The sequence below is a fragment of the Anguilla anguilla genome, chromosome 14 (assembly GCF_013347855.1).
Source record: "Anguilla anguilla isolate fAngAng1 chromosome 14, fAngAng1.pri, whole genome shotgun sequence".
NCBI lineage: Eukaryota > Metazoa > Chordata > Actinopteri > Anguilliformes > Anguillidae > Anguilla > Anguilla anguilla.
Window position 1 is genome coordinate 19,881,999 of NC_049214.1, and position 23,562 is coordinate 19,905,560.

General features: G+C 39.1%; 2 protein-coding genes across 15 annotated transcripts in view; one reads left to right on the forward strand and one right to left on the reverse strand.

Moving 5' to 3' along the window:
• Positions 1–11,306: 11,306 nt before the first annotated feature.
• zgc:86839 (uncharacterized protein LOC415200 homolog) lies at positions 11,307–13,151 on the forward strand. The gene is made up of 3 exons (XM_035392233.1): positions 11,307–11,518; positions 12,309–12,436; positions 12,827–13,151. The coding sequence occupies exons 1-3, from the start codon at positions 11,460–11,462 to the stop codon at positions 12,868–12,870; spliced, it is 231 nt and encodes a 76-aa protein (XP_035248124.1). The 5' UTR covers positions 11,307–11,459; the 3' UTR covers positions 12,871–13,151.
• Positions 13,152–16,289: 3,138 nt separating this feature from the next.
• Positions 16,290–23,562, reverse strand: part of sema4d (sema domain, immunoglobulin domain (Ig), transmembrane domain (TM) and short cytoplasmic domain, (semaphorin) 4D) — a 47,044-nt gene continuing 39,771 nt past the window's right edge. For 10 of the 14 annotated variants that reach the window (XM_035390973.1, XM_035390977.1, XM_035390980.1 and 7 more), the window contains 4 exons: positions 23,071–23,433; positions 20,645–20,881; positions 18,649–18,861; positions 16,290–18,405 (listed from right to left, as the gene is read on the reverse strand). In XM_035390973.1, coding sequence (XP_035246864.1) covers positions 18,191–18,405; positions 18,649–18,861; positions 20,645–20,881; positions 23,071–23,433 — 1,028 coding nt within the window. In that variant the 3' untranslated portion in view covers positions 16,290–18,190. Of the gene's footprint in view, positions 18,406–18,648; positions 18,862–19,038; positions 23,434–23,562 lie in introns of those variants that run through there. The other 4 variants (XR_004762299.1, XM_035390985.1, XM_035390986.1 and 1 more) reach the window with 4 other exon arrangements.

Genomic DNA, 23,562 nt, shown 5'->3' on the forward strand with positions numbered 1-23,562 from the left:
TTGTCATCCATCCTATTGTTAAAACATAGCTGTGACAGGAATTTGAATGTTTTTTCATTCCCTAAATGGAGAACCAGCTTTAAAATCCTCAAAGCTGCAGGTATGTGTAAGGTGCAACACAGAAAACATTATGCACCATTTCTATAGTATTGTTCTATCAGAGAGAGGCAACAGACAAAACAATGTCTTCAATAATCTATAAATTGAACCTGTCAGCTGTCATTTGAATTATAACGGAAAGGAAGAGCAGAGGAAAGATGGCCCCAAATTTTTAACCATAGCTAGTCTCCTTTTCATTTTTACAACCATGCTGTATTTTCTAGTTAATGAAACCTTGTTGTTCTGTAAATATAAAAAATTCACTGTATGGACTTGCTTTCAAATGAGTGGTAACTCGTGGTGCCTCTAGCTGCATCTCCAGTCAGGCAGGCTAATATCTTAAAACAGCTTGTCATCTGTTTAATAGTCACTTCCACAAGTACAACTTCATGATTTTCAATGCATGGTTATATAATATAAAGTCTTGTCTTGTATAAGGGGAGAGGTTGGGGGAATTGATGTGGAAAAAAATCTTTTGAACCGTTAATAAACACCCCCCACTGGCTGGCAGACATGAATACATAATCAGACAAAGGGACAGTCATGCCTTGTCAGTGCGGATTATCTTATGACATCACAGTCACTTATATCACTTTATTACTGCTGCATGTGACTCACCAGCAGTTCTTAATGTAAACAGTTGAGTCAGGGTCCAGATCTAGAAATACTACCCAATGTAGTCAGCTGACTTGCAAAGAAAAACTTCAGCACACTGAATGTTAATTACAAAATAATAACCCTGATGACTGTAAAATGGTTAATTTAACAGAAAGGAAGAAGCTGCACCTTTAATAAATATAATAAGCTAACAATCATATGTGAAACGTAAGAAAAGCTCATGAGTTATTATAAAAACCTTATAACAAATAAGCTAGCAAGCATATTATCTACCTACAAGCTAGCTAGTGAATTACAGTGAATTAGCAATACATTGAGGTGGGGTGGACAAGATAATAAATCTAACATAATGGTACAAAACACCTGTTTTAGCTTAATATGGATGTCACATTCCTTGTCATGATGAATTCTGGTCTGCTATATATAGTCTCTACAATATATCTAACAAATTCTAATTTATCCCATGTATGTATTTCTAATGCGCTATGTATGCATTTGTAATTACGGAAAAAAATGTTTTGAAAAGTATTTACTTTACTGGTGCTTCTTTAATACTGTACATAGAGCATTTCAAGTTCAGTGTTGTCTTTCTTATGGGCCTATTTTTACTGTGCTCTTTACATGGGGAGTGCATTTTCATAAGCAAACTCATATGGCTTTAGAAAGTATCAACAAGCTAGCTGACAACTTACTACGAACTTAACATTGTCCAAAGCTGAATTAATTTCACTTTAAAATATATCTACTAGCTAAGCACTGGCTCGCAACACAAAGTAATTAGTTTGCTAGGTAGTAGTGATACTATGGAACTAGACACATGACTTTGACATACAGTAATGTCCTTTGAAAATAGCAGCGAGGCTAGCCGGCTCCACAGAATCTAACTGCAATAGCAAGTGAAATATTTAACTAGCTAACCAGGCCCAGGTGGGAATTTTAGCTCGGTTCCATCTGGTTTTAAGCTAGTCCAGCTGGGTTGCAGATGGTCAAGCTTGTAATATTCTGGTTGACATAGCAACCGTGCTGACAAGAGCATGGTCAGCTGGTGAACTAGCTTGGTACAAATAAGAGACACATCACCAAATTCCAGTGGTAACCAGTTGGAGCAGAAGCTGGTTCCAACTTAATTCCATCTAAGGCTAGTAGCTGGAATTTCTACCAGGCCTGCAGGCATAGCTACCATTTAACGTAAGTAAAATTTGCAATTACAAAAATTCTATCTAGAAATTATCTTAAAATAAAACAGAAATAAAATACAAACTGCAAACTTTTTCAAACAGCTATTTTTTCTTCACAGTTTAGAAAGACTTACTTACTTACTTACTAAATTCACTTACTTCAGTGAATATATAGTACATGCCTAAGTGTGGGGAAATTCTGAGCTGGTTAGATCTTTAGATATTTAATTAAATTTGGCAACAGTGAAAAATAGCCAAAAGTTGTTTATGTAATAATAATAATAATAATAATATGTGGTGATTGGACCCATAATAATAATGATAGTACTATAATAACCACCTGGGTAAAAACAATTTCATAATGTATTACCTTTTTATTGTGCAATGTGGAAACTGCATCAATCAACAACAAATGAAAAGCATTCAGATCTGACTTTCTTCAACATTCCACAAAATTGGATGTCTCATAAAATGGCAAACCCTTTACTCTTGTTACTGAAGGTATAACCTGCTGCATTTTCTGACTAATTAGAGTAACAAAATAGTAAAATTAAATTTCATCATGTGAAGTTAGTCATTACATACTATATTATCTTTATTGCAGGGTAAAAATATTGAAAGATGTGTCTTTATTTGATGACTGCTACTGTTTTGCATGAAAATAGTAATAAACACAGACACAAAAAGATTCAACGGCTATTGAGAGGGGAGTGAAAAAAGGAGGGTATTTCCTGTTGGCAACGCACTACAGTAAAAGGCCTTGAGAGATAATCTGCATAATCGTGACTAGGATCTGTCAACTCTCTCCAAGGATGGCTAATTAAGGAAGCAGGAAGTGCTGCATATTGGGTGTACTGTGTGTAGGTGTGGAGGGCAATCTTTTTCAGCCAATCGCTGAACAAAGGCTACAATTCCTGCAATCCTGCTCACTCACTGCAACGTGACTTGCACCATAACAGGCACGTTCAGTATCCAGTGAGAGGGAGATAGAAGATTCAGTGAAAAGCACAAATCAAGCTGTGATTGAACGCATGTCTTCAATGAAAACAATTATGGAAAGCAGGACATTTCACCAATGATAAAATTAACTAGCATCCACATATGAGGGCGTCACTCTGTAATCCCAAAATAGAATTTCGTTTTCAGTATCATTTATGCTTTTGAAAACTAATTCCTTTTCATTTAAAATCCTATTTCAACAATTTCTACCTGCAGTGGTTTACTATTTTAATTTGTGATTCTTTCCTTTTTCTATTTGAGTTTAGTTATAGTCTTCATTCTTACAGATAAGATTTTGTCTTCCTTAATCTGAAGTAATCACAGCATAAATACAAAATAATGTCTTCTGTCTTTTGAATCAGACAAGGTCACCTGAAAATAGTTGATATGGATGGATTTATTTTTCCTTACTTTAAGTATTATTGCATCACTGTAATCAGAATGAAAAAGAGAATGGTAGATAATCTTAAGTCATTACACAATAGGTTTCAATCAAATAGCTCATACTGACAATGCCTTCCCCTTGTCCATGCCAGTTACACTGTTATATATGTCATATTCTGAAGCTATGATTGCATAGCCGTATTCAGACTGCTATGGCGCCATAAATATGAGACATTATAAAAAACATGTGAGACCATGCTCTTCCAAATGCAATTCTGAATGAGAAGAAGCTCTTGATGTTTTGAGGCTTGTTGCCTTCAGTCTCGTCTTCAACAAGTTCATTCAATTCATGTTCAGTTGTTTGGGTGATTGACTTGGCTTGCCGAGAACATTACACTATTTGGCCCTTAAAAACTCCTTGGTTGCTTCATCAGTGTGTTTCAGCTCCTTCTCCTGCTGCAAAGTGAAGCACTGTCCAAGAGTTTTGAGGTATTTGGTTGGATTTGAGCAGGTAAGATGCTTCTGTACGGTTCAGAATTCATCCTGATGTTGCCATCAGCAACAGCCATGCATGGCCAAGCCATAGCACTACCTCCACTATGTTTCACAGATGAGCTGGACTGCTTCACATCATGAGCAGTTCCTTGCTTTCATCACACTTTCCTCTTTCCATCACTTTGTATATAGGTTAATACTTGCCTCATCTGTTCATAAGACTTTGCTCCAGAACATGGTTGTTCTGTTCTTGAAGCTTACCAGTGGTCTCCATCTTACAGTGAACCCTCTGAGGTGATGCTTTTGTAGTCTTCTCTTCATAGTAGTTTTTGACACATCTATGCCTGCATCCTGGACAGTGTGTTCTTGATCTGTTCGATGGTTGAAAAGTATTCTTTGGTCATCCATTGCAGTTCTCTAGTCTACCAGGTTATTTGCTATTGCTGAGCCCACTAGCATATTTTGGCTTTTAACAATGTACTAAACAATTTATTTTTATCACATCCAATGTTTTGCCAATGTCTCGGATTTATTCAGATTTTTTCTCCTCTTAATGGTCTGTTGTACTGGCATTGAGACTTATTTGGTCCTCTTGTTGAGAGACAGCAACAGACTCCAAATGCAAATTCCACACCAAAATCAACTCTGAACCTTTTATTAGGATTTATTAGGTTGCATGTACTTAATAATTCAACAACACACAACTTGTCAAAAAGCAGCAGCTGATTGTCCAATTAAAATGGAGGAACTATGTTTAAAAAATATTCCTACATTACAACCATTATGGATGTAAATACCCTGAAATTAAAACTAACTGCCCTTTACATATTCATAGTTTCATTTAAACTTCAGTGTGCTGGAGAACAGATCCTAAACAACAAAAAATGTATTACTGCCCAGATACATACAGACTACACTATAATAGCTAGGGAATTCGGCTAGCAACTCTGTGGTTGTAGATTCAATTCCCAGGTGGGGATGCTGTTGTACCCTTAAGTGAGATACTTAACCTGAATTGCTTCAGTAGATATCCAGCTGTATAAATGGATTGCATGCAAGTTATGAAAGGTGCTTTGGATAAAAGTGTTTACTAAATACTCCAAAAATGTCAGCCACAGCTGTTTCATAATTTCTTCAGTACAACATTTATCTTCAATTGGTATATGATCTCTCAAGATAATGAGATACATTGAAAACCAAACCATTGCCTCTGTCCTAGGCAGGTTTTGCTACCTTTTTTTCCTGGATCTCATTAGCTAAGTTTTATTTTTTAGGGAACGTTTAATTTGTATCGCGAAATTTGTATACATAAATCTAAAACAGGCCCTATAGCTAATAGGCTCTGTGAAATAATTACAAGATGGAAAAGGCAACCGTAAGTCTTTTATTTAGCAATTTACAGTAGAAAAAAGTAAAGGAAGAGGTTAAGAGCACTAAATCAAGAAAGGAGCTTTGTTTTATAATGATAAGATTATTACTGTTACCATAACTGTTATTTGTGGAAAGAACTTTATTAAAGAAGAGGCTACAAACATAGTTACAAGTACTACTGTATACATCCAAACTACAAACTGTTTTAGAGGATGCAGATAATTGTCATGTATAAATACTGGAGAGATAGCAGGTGCCAGGACCATTCATCAGGGGGAATATGAGCACCACGAGGGGGCAGAGACACACTACAAGTAAATTGACATACAGTAGGTCGAAGGGAGAAGTGAGTCAATCAAGAATTACTTGGCAATGTATTAATTCACAATAAATTCCTCTACAAGTCATGACAAATAACAAAATAAATGTGTCGTCTATATATGAATACCTTGTTGCACAACATGTCAATGATGACAAAGTCAGTCGGTAGCAAACAGTCTAAACTGTCAGATAGGTTGGCAGAGAGTATGGCTGCCTTTGCCATATCACCTGACTTCACACATTTCAGCTAGCAGAAAATATTAACCTCACTGATATTTATGTGACTAAATTATTTATGCTATAAAGAAAATAGTTGTGAAAAGAGAGGTTGACAAACAATTGTGGACTATTTAATAATAGTATTGTATTTTCATAACTATGGTGCTTCATTCCAAAATGATGGCATAAAGTCACACAAAGGGCAGTGATAGTAATAGTTTTTAAAAAAATAATTATTTCAGTTTTAGCATACCTTCTCTATTGACTCCATCATTATTTAAGTGCAGTGAAGAATATTTGAGATATATACACAGATTTCTTATTAAACTTATCCTAGCTGGTATCAATGGCTAGTATCAGGGCAAGTGTAGTACAACAGTTCTACATTCAGTGGCCTACAATGAGAAAACACTCTACAAATGACTCCAAATCAGCTTGTGCATTTAGAATATGCCTCCAGAGGTTACAAACATCACTATATGTTCTAAGGAAGGGAATGAAAAGGAAAATGATCATTAATAGGTCTTGAGAGCACAAACACTGCACCAATCACAGCTGATGCATCACCATAATGCATTTCCATCTCAGCAGTGGAAATCCACTACCAAATCATAGACAAAAATAGTTACTGATAAATAGATAGAACCTGCAACTGTTTCAGATCACTAGAACCTGAACTTGGTTTAGACTTTAAATTTTGCCACATGGAATGAGTAAAACATGACAGAAGTAGGGCTATATTACATTACATTAAGGCATGTAGCAGACACTCCTATCCAGAGCTTACTTACACAACTTACATTCTATATTTTACTGCAGCAATTTAGATTAAGTACCTTAATTAAGTGTACAATTGCTGTACCTCACCTAGAAATCCAACCTAAAAACTCTGGGTTACTGGGTTGCCTCTTCCCTAACTATTAGGCTATACTGCTGCCTAATGAGTAAGAAATGGGGCTTGCATGTTTTATGAATGTATATACATTTAAAGCTGTACATATCATAAAACCTGTAATAAAGCCTTAACCATTACTGCAGTGGTTCCACTGCTGACCTTTGGTATTTGATTTGATTTTTCTTTTTATTAGATACTAAACACATATACCTCAGCAGCATGATTTACTGAAAGTAAAAGAGTCATTTTCTTATAGATCAGCTGCATGGTCACAATTTGAATGTATAAAATAATGCTTGTGATTCTATATATGCTGTTTATGAATGTTCATGAATGAACTAATCTTTCTATAGTTTAGTGTCATTATACTGTTTAACCACAATTTAACCATCTGTATTTAAAGATGGTTAGTAAACAGGATGTTTCCATTCTAAAACACAACCAATGCCCCATGATTGGACATAAAAATGAGGTAAGTCATGAGAGGAAGCTCATTCCCTAAAGGCACCTTTACCGTAACCATAGTTTCAAAGACCGCATAGCAACAAGAATGGGGTGAGGGGGCTGGCTGAAAAGACTGACAGTCTAAATCCAGCAAATGCCATTCGCTCCTGTGAGACGTGCTCACGGAGAGACATCGAACTGTAACACGGCATGTTTGTGTGCATGCCCTCTCTGATTTCAGGTTACATGAAGGCAGGATATTGGGGGAGGGGAGGGACAGTCATAAAATGTGTTACTAGGTTACAGTTAAAAGCAGGATTCCTCCATGTACTCCATAAATAAACACTAATCCTCTTCTTACTGCATCAGTACTTCATGAAAGTGCCTATTTTCAACACTCGTATGAGCATGACAGAGATGTTAGCCTCTCTTGTTGGACATACAACAAATCTGCTAAGATATTTCATTAGCGAGTAAAGTAACTAATTTGCTATTTTGCTGTATTTCGTGATGTCTACATTTTTTGTTGTTATGTTACTGAACCAAATCTTCAGTGACATTTTGTATTATGATGTGCGGAATGATATGCCACTTACTATCTAATCATGTCCCACTGTTTGGATGAAATGAGAAAAGGTCCTACAGTACAGGTTATGACGGTAAGCAATAGCTCATAAGTTCACCAATTCAGAGGCTTGAAATTTTGACGTCAGTATGTGTAAAGTTCCAGCTGAATGAGTCAACTGACAGTGACAAGTTAATGACGCAAGCATCACTTGTCCTACCAGACCTGAATCTGCTGAAATGCTGGCAGGGATACATTTTAAATAAATTACAGAAACCATCCATTCAGATTTTGTGAAACAGAATAGTAACAATAAAATGATTACTATCAATAGTAATTTATAATCAGCATGCACACACACAAATATAATCTATCACAGTATTCTGTGTCTTATTTCAATGGTATCTTGTCACAATTGAAAGATTATAGAGCTGCACAACTGAAAAAATAATTAAGACATACATTTCTCTTCAAAAATATGTTTTCCTATGAGGCAAACAGAAACAACATTTAAGGATACTCCCATCCAGACTGACAGAGAAGACCAGCTTGTCAGCTCTCACAAGCAGTCTCATACTCATTTAAAAAAGAATGAAGGAGCGAATCCAGTTTAAAACTAATCCGGTTTGTGACAGATGCCCTGTTTGCATAATGAAAGGGAGTGGACTCTGATTTAAGAAACACCGAGGTATATAACTGCATGTGCATAATTGTGCCTAGCTATATAATCTTGTTGCTCTAACATCTCTTTTTATTTTACATTAACACGATGGGCTATATTTGCTTGTGTTGTGATGTGAAAGTGTTTTGTATGCAAGATGTTATATGCATCATTCATCACAGTTCTATATATATATATATATATATATATATATTGAATAAGACATATAGTCAGTTAAAGATAACAACTAGTCATTCACTAGTTTGCCAGCAACTATTGTTCAGTTCAACTACTGTATCACTCCAGTTTGACATAAATCACTGTTCAAACTGAAAAAATCACTATGATGGGAATTTCAGGTGGAAAAACTTAATTCAGCAGTGATCCAGCATAATACTTGAAATTTAAAAAAAGATCCGAGGCATTGCAAGATGCATGCCTGCATGTGTATGTGTGTATGTATTCAACTTTTTTTTGTAAAAACCTAAGATTCATACAATAGAACATGCTTTCATACAATTAGCACGAACTATAATAAGTAAAACCAATAAGACTGGACAAGTGACAGAATTACATTTCTTCCTCTGGATCAAAGCAATAAAATAAAGAAAAATCTTCCCAGAGGTCCCATTGACTTTCAGTGGCAACGTCCATCATAAGGAAATGGTCTGTCAATATCTGCATTTTTTATGCAAATCGGATTACTGTCTTATGCAGCCAACAAATGATTTACAAAGGTACAAAATTAAATTAAATAGGTAGTGACTGTAGCAAGCTTCATTGATCGTTATCTGACAGGGACTGAATAATTATGTTTAAATAACTTTTAAGGTCAGCTGATCATACAATATTTACAACTCATTTGAGTCACACACACATTATCACATGGTTACTGACTGACTGCCATGTGAGTCAATTATCCTCCTGTGCTACTGTACTTTGTATGCTCTATTACAGTACGTATGTACTTCATTCAAGTTGCTTTGGAAAGAGCACCTGTTAAACTATTCTAATGAAATCTCAAGTCTGTGTCAACAACAGGAAAGAATTCCCTTTGAGTAGAGTTGGCCTGAGTCAACCATACAATCCTAAAGTTACCACTGTGCCTGCTAGCTATTGCAAAGCACTAACATGTTGAGAGTAATTGGCACTAACTGTATGTGTTGTAATGTGAAATGCACACTACGTGGCAAAATGTATGTGGACACCTGACATCCAACATCTAATTAAAAATGATGGGCATTAATATGGGGTTGGTCTATTCTTTGCTGCTATAACAACCTCCACTCTTCTGGGAAAGGCTTTGTACTAGATGTTGGAGCATTGCTGCAGGGATTTGCTCCCATTCAGCCAGGAGAGCATTAGTGAGGTGAGGCACTGATTGAGCAAATAGGCCTGGCTCACAGTTGGCTTTCAAATTTATCCCAAAGGTGTCGGATGAGGTCGAGGTCAGGGCTCTGTGCAGGCCAGTCAAGTTCTTCCACATCATTCTCAACAAAACCATTTCTATGTGGAACTCGCTGCGTGCCAGGGGGCATTGTCCTGCTGAAACAGGAAAGGGCCTTCCCCAAACTGTTGTGGAAACACAGAATTGTCTAGAATGTGGCTGTATGCTGTAGCATTAAGATTTGCCTTCACTGGAACTAAGAGGCCCAGCAGAAACCATTAAAAAAAGCCCCAGACCAAGGGCTGTCCAGATACTTTTGGTCATATATTGTATATGGGAAAGTGTTCATATAGAACAACATGGATTCAACTGCCGTTCCCCTGCAGCTGTGGAGGGCCAAGTAGTGACTAGAGAATATTGCCGAGTACATTTGGTATTCAAAATTGTTTAAGAAATCATGTTTTTGCTGAATTGGCACAACTGTTAAATGTTAAATATGTAAATGGATAAATTGAATAGTTATTATTTGTCCATTTATAGTCTGCTATTGAATGGCATATGGAGTTGTTGCACTCGTATTTTTCACAAAATGACCAGCAGCTATCTATTATCCTCTTGATAAGAACTGCTGTTGCCAACAGCTATTGCAAGAAAGTATTTTGTCTAAATGGAATACAACTAGTTTCCACTCACAGTCCTACTAAATCTCTGGATATTGCAATGCACAAAGGGTAGGTCCTTCTCAAATGTCCATGCAAATGTCAAAACCAACTAAGGAAAGTTTGCACAGCCCTTTAAAGACACCACAAAGTCCTTCAACTGCTGAACACTACATTTTGTTCTGTCCTATGTGGTCAAGAGCCGTTCCTATATTCGGTAAGGTTTTCAACTACACTCAGAACATCAGTCAACGCCTATTTTAGTCAGCTGAAATGTTATTTAATTTTTTAACCTGAAATAATCAAAGTTATTAAACTGTCCAATACAGGGGAACCGGCCCACTTCATCAAATCACTGTTGCGTCGGTTTAGCAGATTACCAATCAGAAATGAACTTGAAGTGAATAGCATTACAGAACAGACTGTGATTGGTGAACACTCTTTCCTGGTAATTCCAACAGGGAGCCAGATAAACTGGGTCTTAATGCCTGACCCACCATAACATGCGAAGGCATAATTTTCATAGCTACCGTGTAGTCGGAATGAAAATGTGTCGAATGGTAGTCATTAAGTAAAACGCTGTAGGGATGATGACTATATTCAAAATGGTTGAGCGAGGGTCAAACTTCAACCGTCTCGTCCGCAAGACCAATCAAGTGAAAATACTCATATTGCCAACCTACTGCATAGTCACACACTAAAAAGCACAAATATTACTAGTTAGTACGCGGAGCGTGTATTTTTGCTTGTTCGGATGCGTCCTTTGTCTCAGACCCGTCACAAAGATAATTCACTAATTGAAACTAAGGGTTGGAGATACAGCGTGTGTTCCGTTAAAACACCGGAACTACACTAGTTCCACAGTTCAAATGGCGAATCTAACTACTTACTTTGAATTCGTGGTTTCTCTCATGATAAAATGTCTCTGGTTGGAACCCTTACTGTGTAATGGTTAGTTCTGATCACATGATATTTATGTCCAATGGGTGGCCATCTACTCTTGCTCGACATTATGTTCAAAACGGTGTCGGTTAACTCCGCTATTTAGCCAGCCACGGGAGGTGTGTGGCAAGTATCTTAACAGACTTAAAAATTTATCGCAAGAGGGAAAGCTTTTCGTTTAACATTTTCACTCCTGAATATTTTACCAAACAGCATAAAAGAATGTCACATAAACAAATCTACTATTCAGACAAGTACACCGATGAGCACTATGAATACAGGTAAAGTTGTTGAAAACTTGGTTAGCTAGCTGGTTAGCCATCTGGATGCGCCCTCATCATTTACACGCAAATAAGAGTTTGATGACTAAACCTACGGGTGTTGTGCAGCTGCAAAGGTGAAAATTAGCTGACGTATACTCGCGCAGATTTATTTGAATAGTTTTAAAAGTCATGGTCGTAGGTAAACCATTTGCATGCTTGTCAGTAAATAAAGTCAAACTACCAAGCTAACACGCGGTATTCATGATAAAGAATGGCATGGCCTTGGAAATATTGTTCTGCTGGCTGCTCTGAAAGCATAACGTCACCACGAAAAGGCTACATACTTACATTTCATCAGTTGGCTATGTCGTATGCCGAGAATGTTGTAAACTCGTCTGTATCAGCTTCTCCAAAAAATCAAAACTTCTAAAAATGCTAGCTAGCTAGTGGCTAGCTATTTAAGTCGGTTTACTATCTAGCCATCTTACTTCGGAAATGAATAGACTAGTTCACTTAGCTAAGGTAGTGATTTGTTTGCTTGCATTGGTTTATTTATGAATGGAATCTTGCTAACGTTGATAGCGTAAGTAAATCACAAACGGGTCTGAACGTAAATAATACGAGAAAATGTCCCATTGTCTTCCACTATCTTAGCTAGACTAGGTGGCTGGCCAAGTTACTTTCATGAAAACCATCTTATTTCGTTATTGCCAAGAAATCCCAACTATTTTCAAACATGGAAAAAACAAATAACTGAAATAATTGTAAATTGATACATGTAAACAACTGGGATTTCGTTTTTATATAGGCATGTTGTGTTGCCTCGGGAATTGGCGAAACAGGTGCCCAAATCACACCTGATGTCGGAGGACGAGTGGAGGCGACTTGGGGTGCAGCAGAGTCTTGGATGGGTGCATTACATGATCCACGAACCAGGTTTGTTCTGGATAAATAAGTTACACTAACGCTCAGCGCTGCTGAGCTAAGAATAGTTACCAACTCTTTGCAGTACTTTAGTTCTTGACTGCAGTTGCTTGTGTAGATTAAAAACTGACGCTCTGTAGTAACTCAAAATCAAGTATATGTTAGCTAGTCATTAATGAAATGCTTATTATGCATGTGTGCATATACACTATGTATAATAACAATAATTTAATATCTCATAATTGCATACATGCATTCATTTTTTTAAATGTGGATTTATATGCAGTTCTATATTAAAGCATCTGTATCTGAACCTAAACTTCACAATTAAATTAAACCGATTGAAAGAGTAGACAGTATGACTTTATATATTTATAGATATGTTTTTTGTCTTTCTTTCAGAACCACACATACTTTTGTTCAGAAGACCTCTTCCAAAACCCTGATGTGAACTTCTGGAATTTTCTGGGACATCCATGTGTATTAATCTGGTATTCAGAATGTAATTACAAACCTACTAGTGGTGAACTTTTGTGCTTGTGCTGTATTCCTCACAGCTACAAAGCTCAGATTATAAATAAGAAATGAAAATTCTCCTTGTGAATAGGGGAGGTGGTATATTGTGTGAAAAAGAACATGCATACTCAGACTAAAGTGCCTGTCATTCATTTTTGATCAAGTCTTTCGAATAAAATTAATTTTTGCATCAATGGTGTAAATATATGTATATATTGGCCTCCTGTTATATGTCAAATTAAGTAGACATGCTCAGCTCCAATACCATATTGTGTATGTTCAAAGGAAAAAACTTTGATGTTGCAATTTTGAGAACCCTGTCAAAGAACTGTAGGTTATTGGTTTTCCCAAAATCATTGGAAAAGCTCATTTGTAGGATGTGCTATTGACTCAGGATTGCAGATTGTGCTTTTGGTTCAGGATTGCTGATTGATTAGTGGGACCAATTATTATCAGTTAATTGTTAAAATGATAACATTTGATCATATCATTTTGTGGACAGGTATGCCACATAAATATCTGTTCAGATTGATAGAACTGCCCACATTCGGGGAGAGAAATTGTTGATCTGAGAAATAACTGATGGATTAACAAATCACACGTTTACATTTACTGCGGTTTTTGTGATGTAGGGGCAGTATCAATTGGGGCAAATAAAAACTAAGTTGTGTGTGATTTTAATGAATATTTCATGAATGTTTTTTTAAATATTTTTTTTAATTTGCTGCCCAATGTGGGGCTGAGCATATCCAGTTTCCAACCCAGTTTGGAATGGCCTGTCTCTGCAACCGCAGCTGTGTGCAAGTGCGAACCCCACTGCTGATTCAGGAGTCCAGAAACACATTCTGTTGCTTGTTTTTCACACTACAGAGTACAGCTAAGCTTGCGTACAGCCAGGTCGGAGGGAGGATGTAGGATATGTATGATATGTTGCTTTGGCTGCAAACCCCTGGTGCCTGATCGACCAGCTGAAGAGTGATGAAACACAGACCCCTAACCCACTGAACCCTTCCATGCCGTGGGCCGTGCAGCTGGCAGTCGTGTGTCGCCCTATGGAGATACCGGCCACAGTCAGCACTTTTACATCCCGGATTCGACCCAAGGCCATGAGGCTCGCTGAATGAGTCTTTCATCAGTTTGTGTAACTGTCCTGCGTGGAATTTATATTAATGCCATTTCTATCCTGGGTGCATGAGGGTGCTATTGGATAAACTATAGAGAACATGAGCACTAGCAGGATGAATATATGAAAATGAATCTGGTGATGAGGATTAAAGAGTATTAATATCACCACAGTAATTCTGACTATTATTCTGAATTAGAAATCCTGCGACCTATTGAAAAAATTCCCTATAGAGAATCCCAGTTGTGCTGTAGGCCAGTCTCAACACTTGTTATTTTACATGTGAATGGTAATGTGCATTATTTGACCAGCAGATGTCACTAAAGCTCAAACAGGCATGCTCAGTGTGCTTAGCCATGGTTTAACCTGTCTACTGTACTTTACACCGGCATGATTTTTCTAGACAGGAAAATTGGAGGGGAGTAATTGATTGGTGAGAGAACCATTCATAAAGCCATTTTACCAACTTGTTAATGGTCTTTAATGCAAATTAAGGATGCTAAATTAAGTGCACACTAGTTTGTCTTTCTAAAAGCTTCTATTCTAATTAATGAACATTGGTAGCTAAACCTGAATAACTACTTTAGCCTCAAAAGAATGTTACTTTTTTGTTCTTGGAGACTGCAGAAGAGGGTGATATGAAAATAATTGTTTTGCCTCATTGACTGGTAATCCATTGCATCTGAGCTTTACATGGTGTACAGCTACTTTTAAGTGACATTTTCTGGAGTTGTGTGCAAATGGGTCAACATAAAAAAGTTTTCTCAATGATGGAGAGAATACAATGGGGAACAATATATATATATGTGTATATATATATATATATTAATCAGTCATATCACATACCATTCATTTACATTTTTCCATGTAACTTGGGTTTCTTCTTTTGGTTTTTCTGCCATTTTACAAATGATTATATTAGCTAAAGCAGCTTCTTCCCATTAATTGCATGTATGTAGTGGAGTTCAGAGAAGTAACACATGAAAGTCTCCTACAGAATGTGACATTGTAATGTTTGTTATAAGTTCTTTGAGCAGGGCGTATCATTTCTCTCAGCTTTCTTTTTGAGCGTCCTGGATCCCCAAGGCTGTACCAATCAGCCCAGTGGCCATCTTAACCTACAACGAGTCACTACGCATCGGCTCACCAGCTGTCAGTAATTAAAGCTGTAGAGGCTGTGGCTGAGGTGGCATCTACTTTGATGTTATGAAAAAACCTCAGAAGTTTAATGGATCCGTTGGCAGAGCAAACATCTATGTGGAGTCATAACGTTGTCCTTTATAAATATTAAATGCCAAGACCAGCTGTAGAGCTGATGCTTTTTCAGTGTTAGCTTTTGATGCCGTTTTCAAAGCAGACTTGCTGAACAGAAGTGAATTTGGTAGAAATTAATTCAAATAGCGTCAGTTCCTGTATCAATGTTAATAGAATGGCATTGTACAAAAAAGGTGTATGCTGATCTTAGGCACACAGAAAATATACTGGTTCCACACGTTTATTTTAAAGGAGTGTGGCTCAGTGAATTATGAAATAGTTTGCTGTTTTTTTCTGTGAAAGAGCTGTAATTGTTTTTTTAAATTATCTCTCCCTGTAGGCCTGAGGTGTAACTGGTGTCACGTGAAGAGTTCTCTTCAGTACTGTGTGCTATGGTAAATGGTGAATGGACTGCATTTATATAGCGCTTTTATCCAAAGCGCTTTACAATTGATGCCTCTCATTCACCAGAGCAGTTAGGGGTTAGGTGTCTTGCTCAGGGACACTTCGACGCCCAGGGCGGGGATCGAATCGGCAACCCTCCGACTGCCGGAGAACCGCTCTTACCTCCTGAGCTATGTCGTGCTATGGCAATGGAATTTATTTCCTTGTGCAGTGAAGCCCCAATATAATGTAGAATCGAGAGGATAATATGTTGTTGTTATAACATACTATTATTATAGCAGTAAATTGTTGTAGACGATTGTAAGTTTTTCTGTACAAGAGAATCTCTTAAATTAATATAAAGTAATGCGGTGTACTGCACAGGGTCCATACAATGTCACATGGTTATACGAATGACGTTCAGATCTCTCTCTCCTTCTGACACATCTCTTCAGAAGTATATCCTGTTGGCAAGCTTGTGTCTTCTCCTGGACAACTGTACATCACCTTGGGTTAGCCTTTGGTTTGCACACGCTCAACTGCCTGGTTTAAAAAGAAGCATTCACTTGTCCAGGACTTCAGCAGCAGTTGGATTCTTACCACTTTTAATTTACTCAATGAATCTATTATAATTTTACACTTGAAATAATAGCACCTTTTACCATTAATAATATAGAATGAATGCTCCTCTTTTTCTAAAGGTCTAAGTTTCTCTCTCATTGTTATCTATCCTAAGGAGTGTCATTATGCCCTTCCCGTTTACTCATTTTTGAAAAGGCACACATCCAACATTACAAAGATTTACGCCTCCCAAGACACACAAAAAACCTTGAAATTCCCATGTGCTCAAATGTTGATTATTTGAATGTAAACCAGATTTAACCACTCAAAATCCACTCTGAAATTTCACTCGTTTTATATTCCGTTCCAGAGGTCTATGAAACAAAAGAAAATACCGATAGTTTAAAATAACATCAAGACCAGTGCAAATCTAAGCACTGAAGATGGCACACATTTCTGTAATATACTTCTGAGAGAAGAAAAAAAAAAGGCAATGAAAGGGAATCTCGGGTAAAGTTTAACAACCCCAGCATTTTCACGAGGGCTTAAAATTATAACTAATGCTGACACCTAAATGAATATTGTCACAAAACAATATTCAATACAACACTGATTTGTAATAAATTGTCTTTCCTCATTCAGTTTAGCACACTAAACAAACAGGTAAAATACATGAAATGTATGCTCATCTGCATATACTAAAGTCAATATTAAAATATTAATACTTGTGGGTCTAATATAAGTTTAATTACGAGTGAAAGTATCTAATACAGTCCAGTCTGACAATGCTTATGCACAGGGCCCCATATTGCAAACATTACAATGTATGGTATGTAATGAATACACTAAATAACTATTTTGACTTACTAATCACAAAAAAAAAACAGGTAAAAAAAAAAACAAAAGAACATTTCGACTAAACATAACTATGAAAAAACAGAAAAGAAGACTCAGCTTTTGCAGAGTGGTATGGTTGATCATTCTTGGGGAATCACTTTGATGGGTTTTTACCATCATTTTCAGAACAGTGCAAAGTTTACTGGAGCACAGCACCATTCACCCGCTAGGTTTCTGACACAATCCAATAAGAAACTTTCTTGTGCGTTACTCCTGCAACACATATGCCTTCCCAGAATAGCAGGGAATATCATACCTCCCCATCATGGAGAGCTAGTGGGAAAGACCTACAAACCAGGGCAACAGGCACATGCTGCAGGACACTGGTTTCTCTCAGCTGGTGTAATGCCACACATTCAACCATGGAGCATGAGACACTACACGTGATGTCATCAGCGCCAGACCAATTTAAGTTCCAGCTGGAATGGAGTTAGAACACTCTTGATGGCATGGAACTCCAGCTATCTTCAAAGAACACCTTCTCCACCGCAGCTTTCCTGAGAAGGGGCAACATGCAAACACGTTCAGTTACTCATATCCGTAAACTCAATGGAAAATTAGCCTTGACCATTAAAAATGTAATTTACCTGAGCTTGTGACAACCTTCACTGATTCACATCTGGATTTTAATTAATGCAGTTTTTTTTTCAACCATTTCAGTCCACATGCAGACAAACAAAAATGTGTTCTGATTCCAGCTCAGGAGATGGTAGTAAGCAGGGAAGTGACAACGGGAACTGGTGGACAGACAAAGTCCAATCTGACTTTTTATGTACTGTGGTTTCATCTCGCCTCTCTTCTCTGCTGTGGTGTGGTGAGTGAGAAAAAAATTGCTTTCCCCCTTTTATCCAAATTTGAAATGTTCAGCTGTATTCACAAGCAGCCACCGGTCTTCACACTCCACATGTTGAGCTTGCACTGACACGATCCTTCCCTCCCTGGACACTTGCCAATTATGGCCTCCACAGCTGCCAGGCATAGTTGGGACTGGTGTGGTCTGTGTGCTTTTTGATGCAACTTCTTCAAACCTCTCAACCCCACACATGCACACATCTCACAAACTCAAATACAAAGTATATTTTATTGTCAATATATTTTTTGGCTTCTAAGAAAAAGCAATGGACAGATTGCAAAACATTACAACTGAAACATACCCACGCCTCCTTCCAGTTCTGTAGCAGTTTTTCATGGTCTGTCAGTGCAGTTCTCCACTGTTTAAGGTCTCTGGACACAACACTGTCTTTATCTGTTAATGAACAGGAAACAACTTCATAGCTAGCTTACTGAAATGGTAATTTTCTTTCATTAGCCCCGACACCTGCTACACTACAATGGGTTGTTTCTCCAAGAAGTAATTTGCCTTTGTTGTAGCTTAGTTTACTTAATGGCATTTCACCCCTATCCAGCATGCAGCCATTATTCTATGTTAATTAGAATCCCTTTGTTAAATTCATCCGAGGAATACCGACTCCGGCACCCGCTGTCCTACCTTTGCGACTGGGGCCGATGAGAATTTTGGAGGTTTCGTCGCCAGCGTGGGATGTGGCAACACACTGGTACTGTGACTCTTTCCGCAGGCCCCTCAGCCTCAACCAGCTGCTCACAAACACTTCCCCAGTGGCCATGGCATGTCGGTACTCTGTGACGGGGGTCTCAAGTCTCTTTCCATTCACCTTCCAGCGAATGTTGAGATCACTTGGACCTGGGGTATAAAAGGCACTTCACATTGCCCGATCATACTCAAGTTCAGGGTATTTGCCGAATCAAGGTCACAAACAGGGCGCCCCGTTGGATTGTGTGTGTGTGTGTGTGTGCGTGTGTGTAGGTTCTGGCTTTTTTTGGTCATGTAGATTAAGCTGGAAATTTGTACCAAATCTAAAAAAAAATCAGTTGCACACTTATTTTGTTCACTAGCTGCTATGTTAGAATGTTTGTATACAGTACATTGACGAAGCTTCATTCTGAGCGCCAACTTGCTTAGCTGGCACATACTGTGGGCTACATCATGCCTTTCAGTGCACTGTATCTTTTTCATAGCAAAATAAGTCTTCTCTAATTAATACACTATTAAAATAAATTCTTGCATTTTAGAAAAATTCTGTAGTCAAGTTTTGCTATTTGACATTTTTTTCCACACTGCCTTGATTTTCCACCACTGCCAAACTGTACTATGACAAATGAAAGCACTATAGCCAACATTCATATAATTGAAGATGCCTGATGGAAATATATCTGAAACAGTGGCAAACCAATAAACATTTACTGGAGAATTATATAATCATTAAATTACTGTAACCAGTAATCAGCAGTTCTTTCCTTTACATCACTTTTCAAGTTTTTTAGAGCAAGAAATTGGTTGCGGACCCTTGCTTCTTTAACATCGCTGACTGTTTTGTCCGTAAAATTAGTTGTAATTTTTTATGCAGACATAATAAGGATCATATTTTTTTCCCCACAGTGGTGCTTCCCAATCTCCACTTTCACAACCATTTATATGTGTGCGTGCATTCATGTGTTTATACTGGTGTATGTATTCATTGGCATGAATATAAATTAAATCTCTTATCTTCCAATCCCTTACACTGAAGCTACAGGACATAAGCACAAGATTGCTTAGCTGTGAAGTGTTACCGTTACCCCACAGCTTATCAGCAGCATTACATGGTACAACAAGGACAAGATTCTTTGAGACACCTCTAGATCACTTAGGAGAGTAGCATCTATCGCAAAAGAGCAGTATTTGAATAAACAAACTACATTTCAACACAATTTAAGTAAAGATTTATTTAAACCCCCTACCAACAGTTGCCCAAAATGCCTATAGAGACCTATGTACATCGTCCAAAGTATATACCATATACACAAATTTACACTGTACAACCACACACTCTATTATAGGTAATGAAACTAATCAGAATTACACATTTGGCCAAGTGTACCGTACAGTCTCTGGTTTCTTACCAGAGGCATTTAGTTCTCATTTGCAGAAAGTTGAACGATTAGCTTTTGACCCTCATTTGTGCCAACTCCGTGTTTCCAACAGTAAAATCGGTCCATTTACAGGTCTAACACAGGTCTAAGTTCAAATCTGCCAGCAACAAAAAATAAAACAAGGGTGCAAATCTAGCAATGAAGTAGACTATATACACTGGGCAAACATATACTAAAGACAGCCAATTCTGCTTTTATTTTTTTAACACAAAAGGATGAACTGAAATGCATTCGTGTGTGCCTTTTTGCAGAAACAAATTGAGTTCTCTTCTAGCTCGGTCCACACTTATATTTCATCCTGTCGTGTACTGTCAACTATTTTTTAAAAATCTAAGAACGAGGAACAGCTCAACCAGATAACCCAAACAAAGAAAGAAGAAGGGGCCTATTTTGTGGAGCTGAAGAAATGCCTGTTGAAAGAGGGAACGACGAGAGGTGTGTTGCGTGTGAAAGGTGAAGGGGCTGGAGGGGGGAGGGTCACACAAACCACTCACCCAAAGCCAGGCAGAAGAGCAGGAAGGCCTCGTGGGCCTCAACACCCCAGACCTGGTCAGTCAGCAGTGGGGGCAGCAGCCGTACCCCCATGCCTCCCACAGTGGACCACAGCTCGGGAGAAGGGGAGGAAGAAGAGGTAGAGGTGGAAGAAGATGAGGAGGAGGAGGAGACAGGGGAGGTGCTCCCCACAGTGGACAGGGATGAAGACTCGACAGGAGAGATAGGAGCAGGAGAGGCTGTGAGGGAAAGAAGGAGTGGGGGAGAAATTGAGAGAAACGGCAGTCTGAGGATCAAGACCAGGAAAGAACAGAAATGTGTACCAAAAGACAGGTGAGAGGGAGTAAGTGCAGTCTAAAAGGCTTTTGGAGAAAGAAAATACTGATTTTGTGCAGTGGAATGCATATGGAAAAAGCAATGGCAAGATTTTAAAAAAAAATGATTTTTTAAAAACAACTAGCTTAAAACATTTAAATAATATTTCTTTGAAATTCAAAATGGTAAAGCAAAATAAAAACAGCATTTCCAAGCCCAGGTTTCAGGATAAACATATAAATGTTGCCATCCCATTGTTCATTGTATAGCTATAGCATGAACTGTTAGAAAAAAATGAGTCTTACAGCTACATGTAACACATCCACACACACACAAAAAAAAAAAAATTCCAGTACAGGTTTACATGGCTGTGTATTCTTTGCTCTACGCATTAGAATATTTCCTCAGTTATTTTTATTCACAGGATCACCTCTTGGCAAATGTTAAAATGTTAAATATTGGAACAGTGGGATGAGAAAACTCTATTGGCTACAGAAGAACCTGTTAGCTTGCTTGTGACAGCAGTCCAGTTGTCCAGTGTTTGGCCTGGCAGACCACACTCTTTAGCGCCATATCAAGTGGCTTTCATTACCACAGCCACAAAAACCACGCTAATGCTGCGTTTTTCATCCCCAGCTGCAAGGTGCCCAACACGGTCAGGGTCAAAATGGCTCCCACAAATAAATCCAGTTTTGGGGTTCAAAACTCCAGAGTTCTGTTTCACAGAAAAAAAGCACTTCTTCACAATCACTTGGCTCAGAGTGGTCACTAATACCTGCATGTTTTTGCCCATTGTTCATTTTCTGTATTTATTTCTCCACGTCGTACCTTTCTGTATTCCCAGATTGGCCAGTAACTTTGGTCTTTCAGTGCAAGCTCTTAGCACTCCACAGTGTCTACATGCACACAGCGATTGCAGGCGCGCTTATATGGTATTTAGAAATTTGTGGAGAAACAAAGTGAAGAATGGCACATCCCTGAGAATCACCAACACATAAAATATCAGAGAGAATGAGAGCCGTCAGCCCACATCTAATATGATGGTAATTTTGAATGTACAAATATCCTGAAAACTACTTTCGCCCCTAAATCTTACAAAATATAAAATGTAACTTACTCCAATTTGGAAAACATCCCGTCAACTTACCAATTTGGTAAACCATGTTTCCAATTTGGAAATCAAACTGATTTCTTGCTAAGCAATGCGGAGTGCAATGCGGGATTGTTCAAATCTAGGAATTATATTAATAAAAGCATTTTAGTAGGTCCTCAACATTAAGCCATAAAGAGCCCAATGAATCTGTACAAGACAGAGGCCCACAACAGTAATCATCTGCCTTGCCTCCTATTCAACTAAATCAATGTTTGCACAAATACATATCTATAATGCCTTTGTGTGCCTGTGTTTTTCAGACAGAGCAAAAGAAAGACCTTCATACGGAATACACAGGTAGAGCAGAACCACAGCTAGGAAAAGCGGAGGGTAAGAGTGGAGAAACGGAGGACTGGTGTTGCTATCAGTAGGGCACATCTGCATCGGCAAACTCAATAGGGTGCGACTCGCACTCCACGTCGAACGGCCTCTCCTTGGGCGGGCTCTCGTCCCCGTACTCCAGGGAGGGGACCTTGCCGTTCCCGCACTCGGGCTCGGTCTCGTAGCCGGTGTCCCTCAGGGCCTTCAGCTGGGCCCCGTTGTGCTGGTGCAGCTCCGTGTGCTCCGGCTTCTCGGCCGCGGGCTCCATGAGGCCCGCCTCGCAGGCCAGGTACTCGGGCTGGGGCTTCTTCTGGCTGCCCAGCAGGGCGGCGCGCAGCCTCAGGCACGGGCCGGGCAGGTACTGCATGTAGCAGTTGTAGCTGAGGCCCGCCAGGAAGAGGAGGAAGAAGAGGAGGAAGAGGAAGAGGAGGGCGTTGCCGCTGTCGTGCTGCAGGTACTCGGCGGCCGGGTCGTGGGTCTCCGGGCGCGGGGCGTCGGAGCTGGGGAAAGAATGCTTCTGCAGGGCCACCGTGCTGCTCAGGGCTGGGGTTAGTGATGTCACAGGCTGGGGCGGGGAGATGAAGTTAGCGGAGCTGGGGGGGGCTGAAGTTAGTAGGGGTCCAGCGGTGCTGCTATTACCTTCGGTGGCCGTGGTGGGGTTGTGAGCTGCGGTGGAGGTGAGCGGGGTGGAGGGGTCGGGTGCGGGGGGCCTCTTAACCGAATACAGAGTCAGGGCGTAGCCGGTGACCAGCCGGGTAAAGTTCTTGCCCCCGGCCCACTCCAGGGACCAGCACTCGTACCGCCCTTGGTCCTCGGGGGCCATGCTGTAGATGAGCAGGCCGGCCTCGCCCAGCAGGTGGAACCTGGATGCCTCCGTCAGCGCGCTTCCATTAACCGTCCACACCGCCTGCGCCAGGTTGGACCCCACGTGGCACGGCAGCTCCACAGAGCTCCCTGGCTTCACCACAACTTGGTGGTAGGGCTCTAGGGACCGGCCCCTCACTGGTGAAAGGAGGGGGGAAGTTTGGGGAAAAAAGGCTCAAATCTGCAGACTGTATTATATGTTATAGCAATATATTAAACTCTGGCCCTCCCAGCCACAGTCCAAAACATTCATGTCCCGTGGTAGGT

Coding starts and splice junctions, on each gene's coding strand:
- zgc:86839 (XM_035392233.1), top strand. CDS start 11,460: ATGTCACATAAACAAATCTACTATTCAGACAAGTACACCGATGAGCAC. Junction 11,519..12,308: donor GATGAGCACTATGAATACAG/GTAAAGTTGTTG, acceptor GTTTTTATATAG/GCATGTTGTGTTGCCTCGGG. Junction 12,437..12,826: donor TTACATGATCCACGAACCAG/GTTTGTTCTGGA, acceptor TCTTTCTTTCAG/AACCACACATACTTTTGTTC.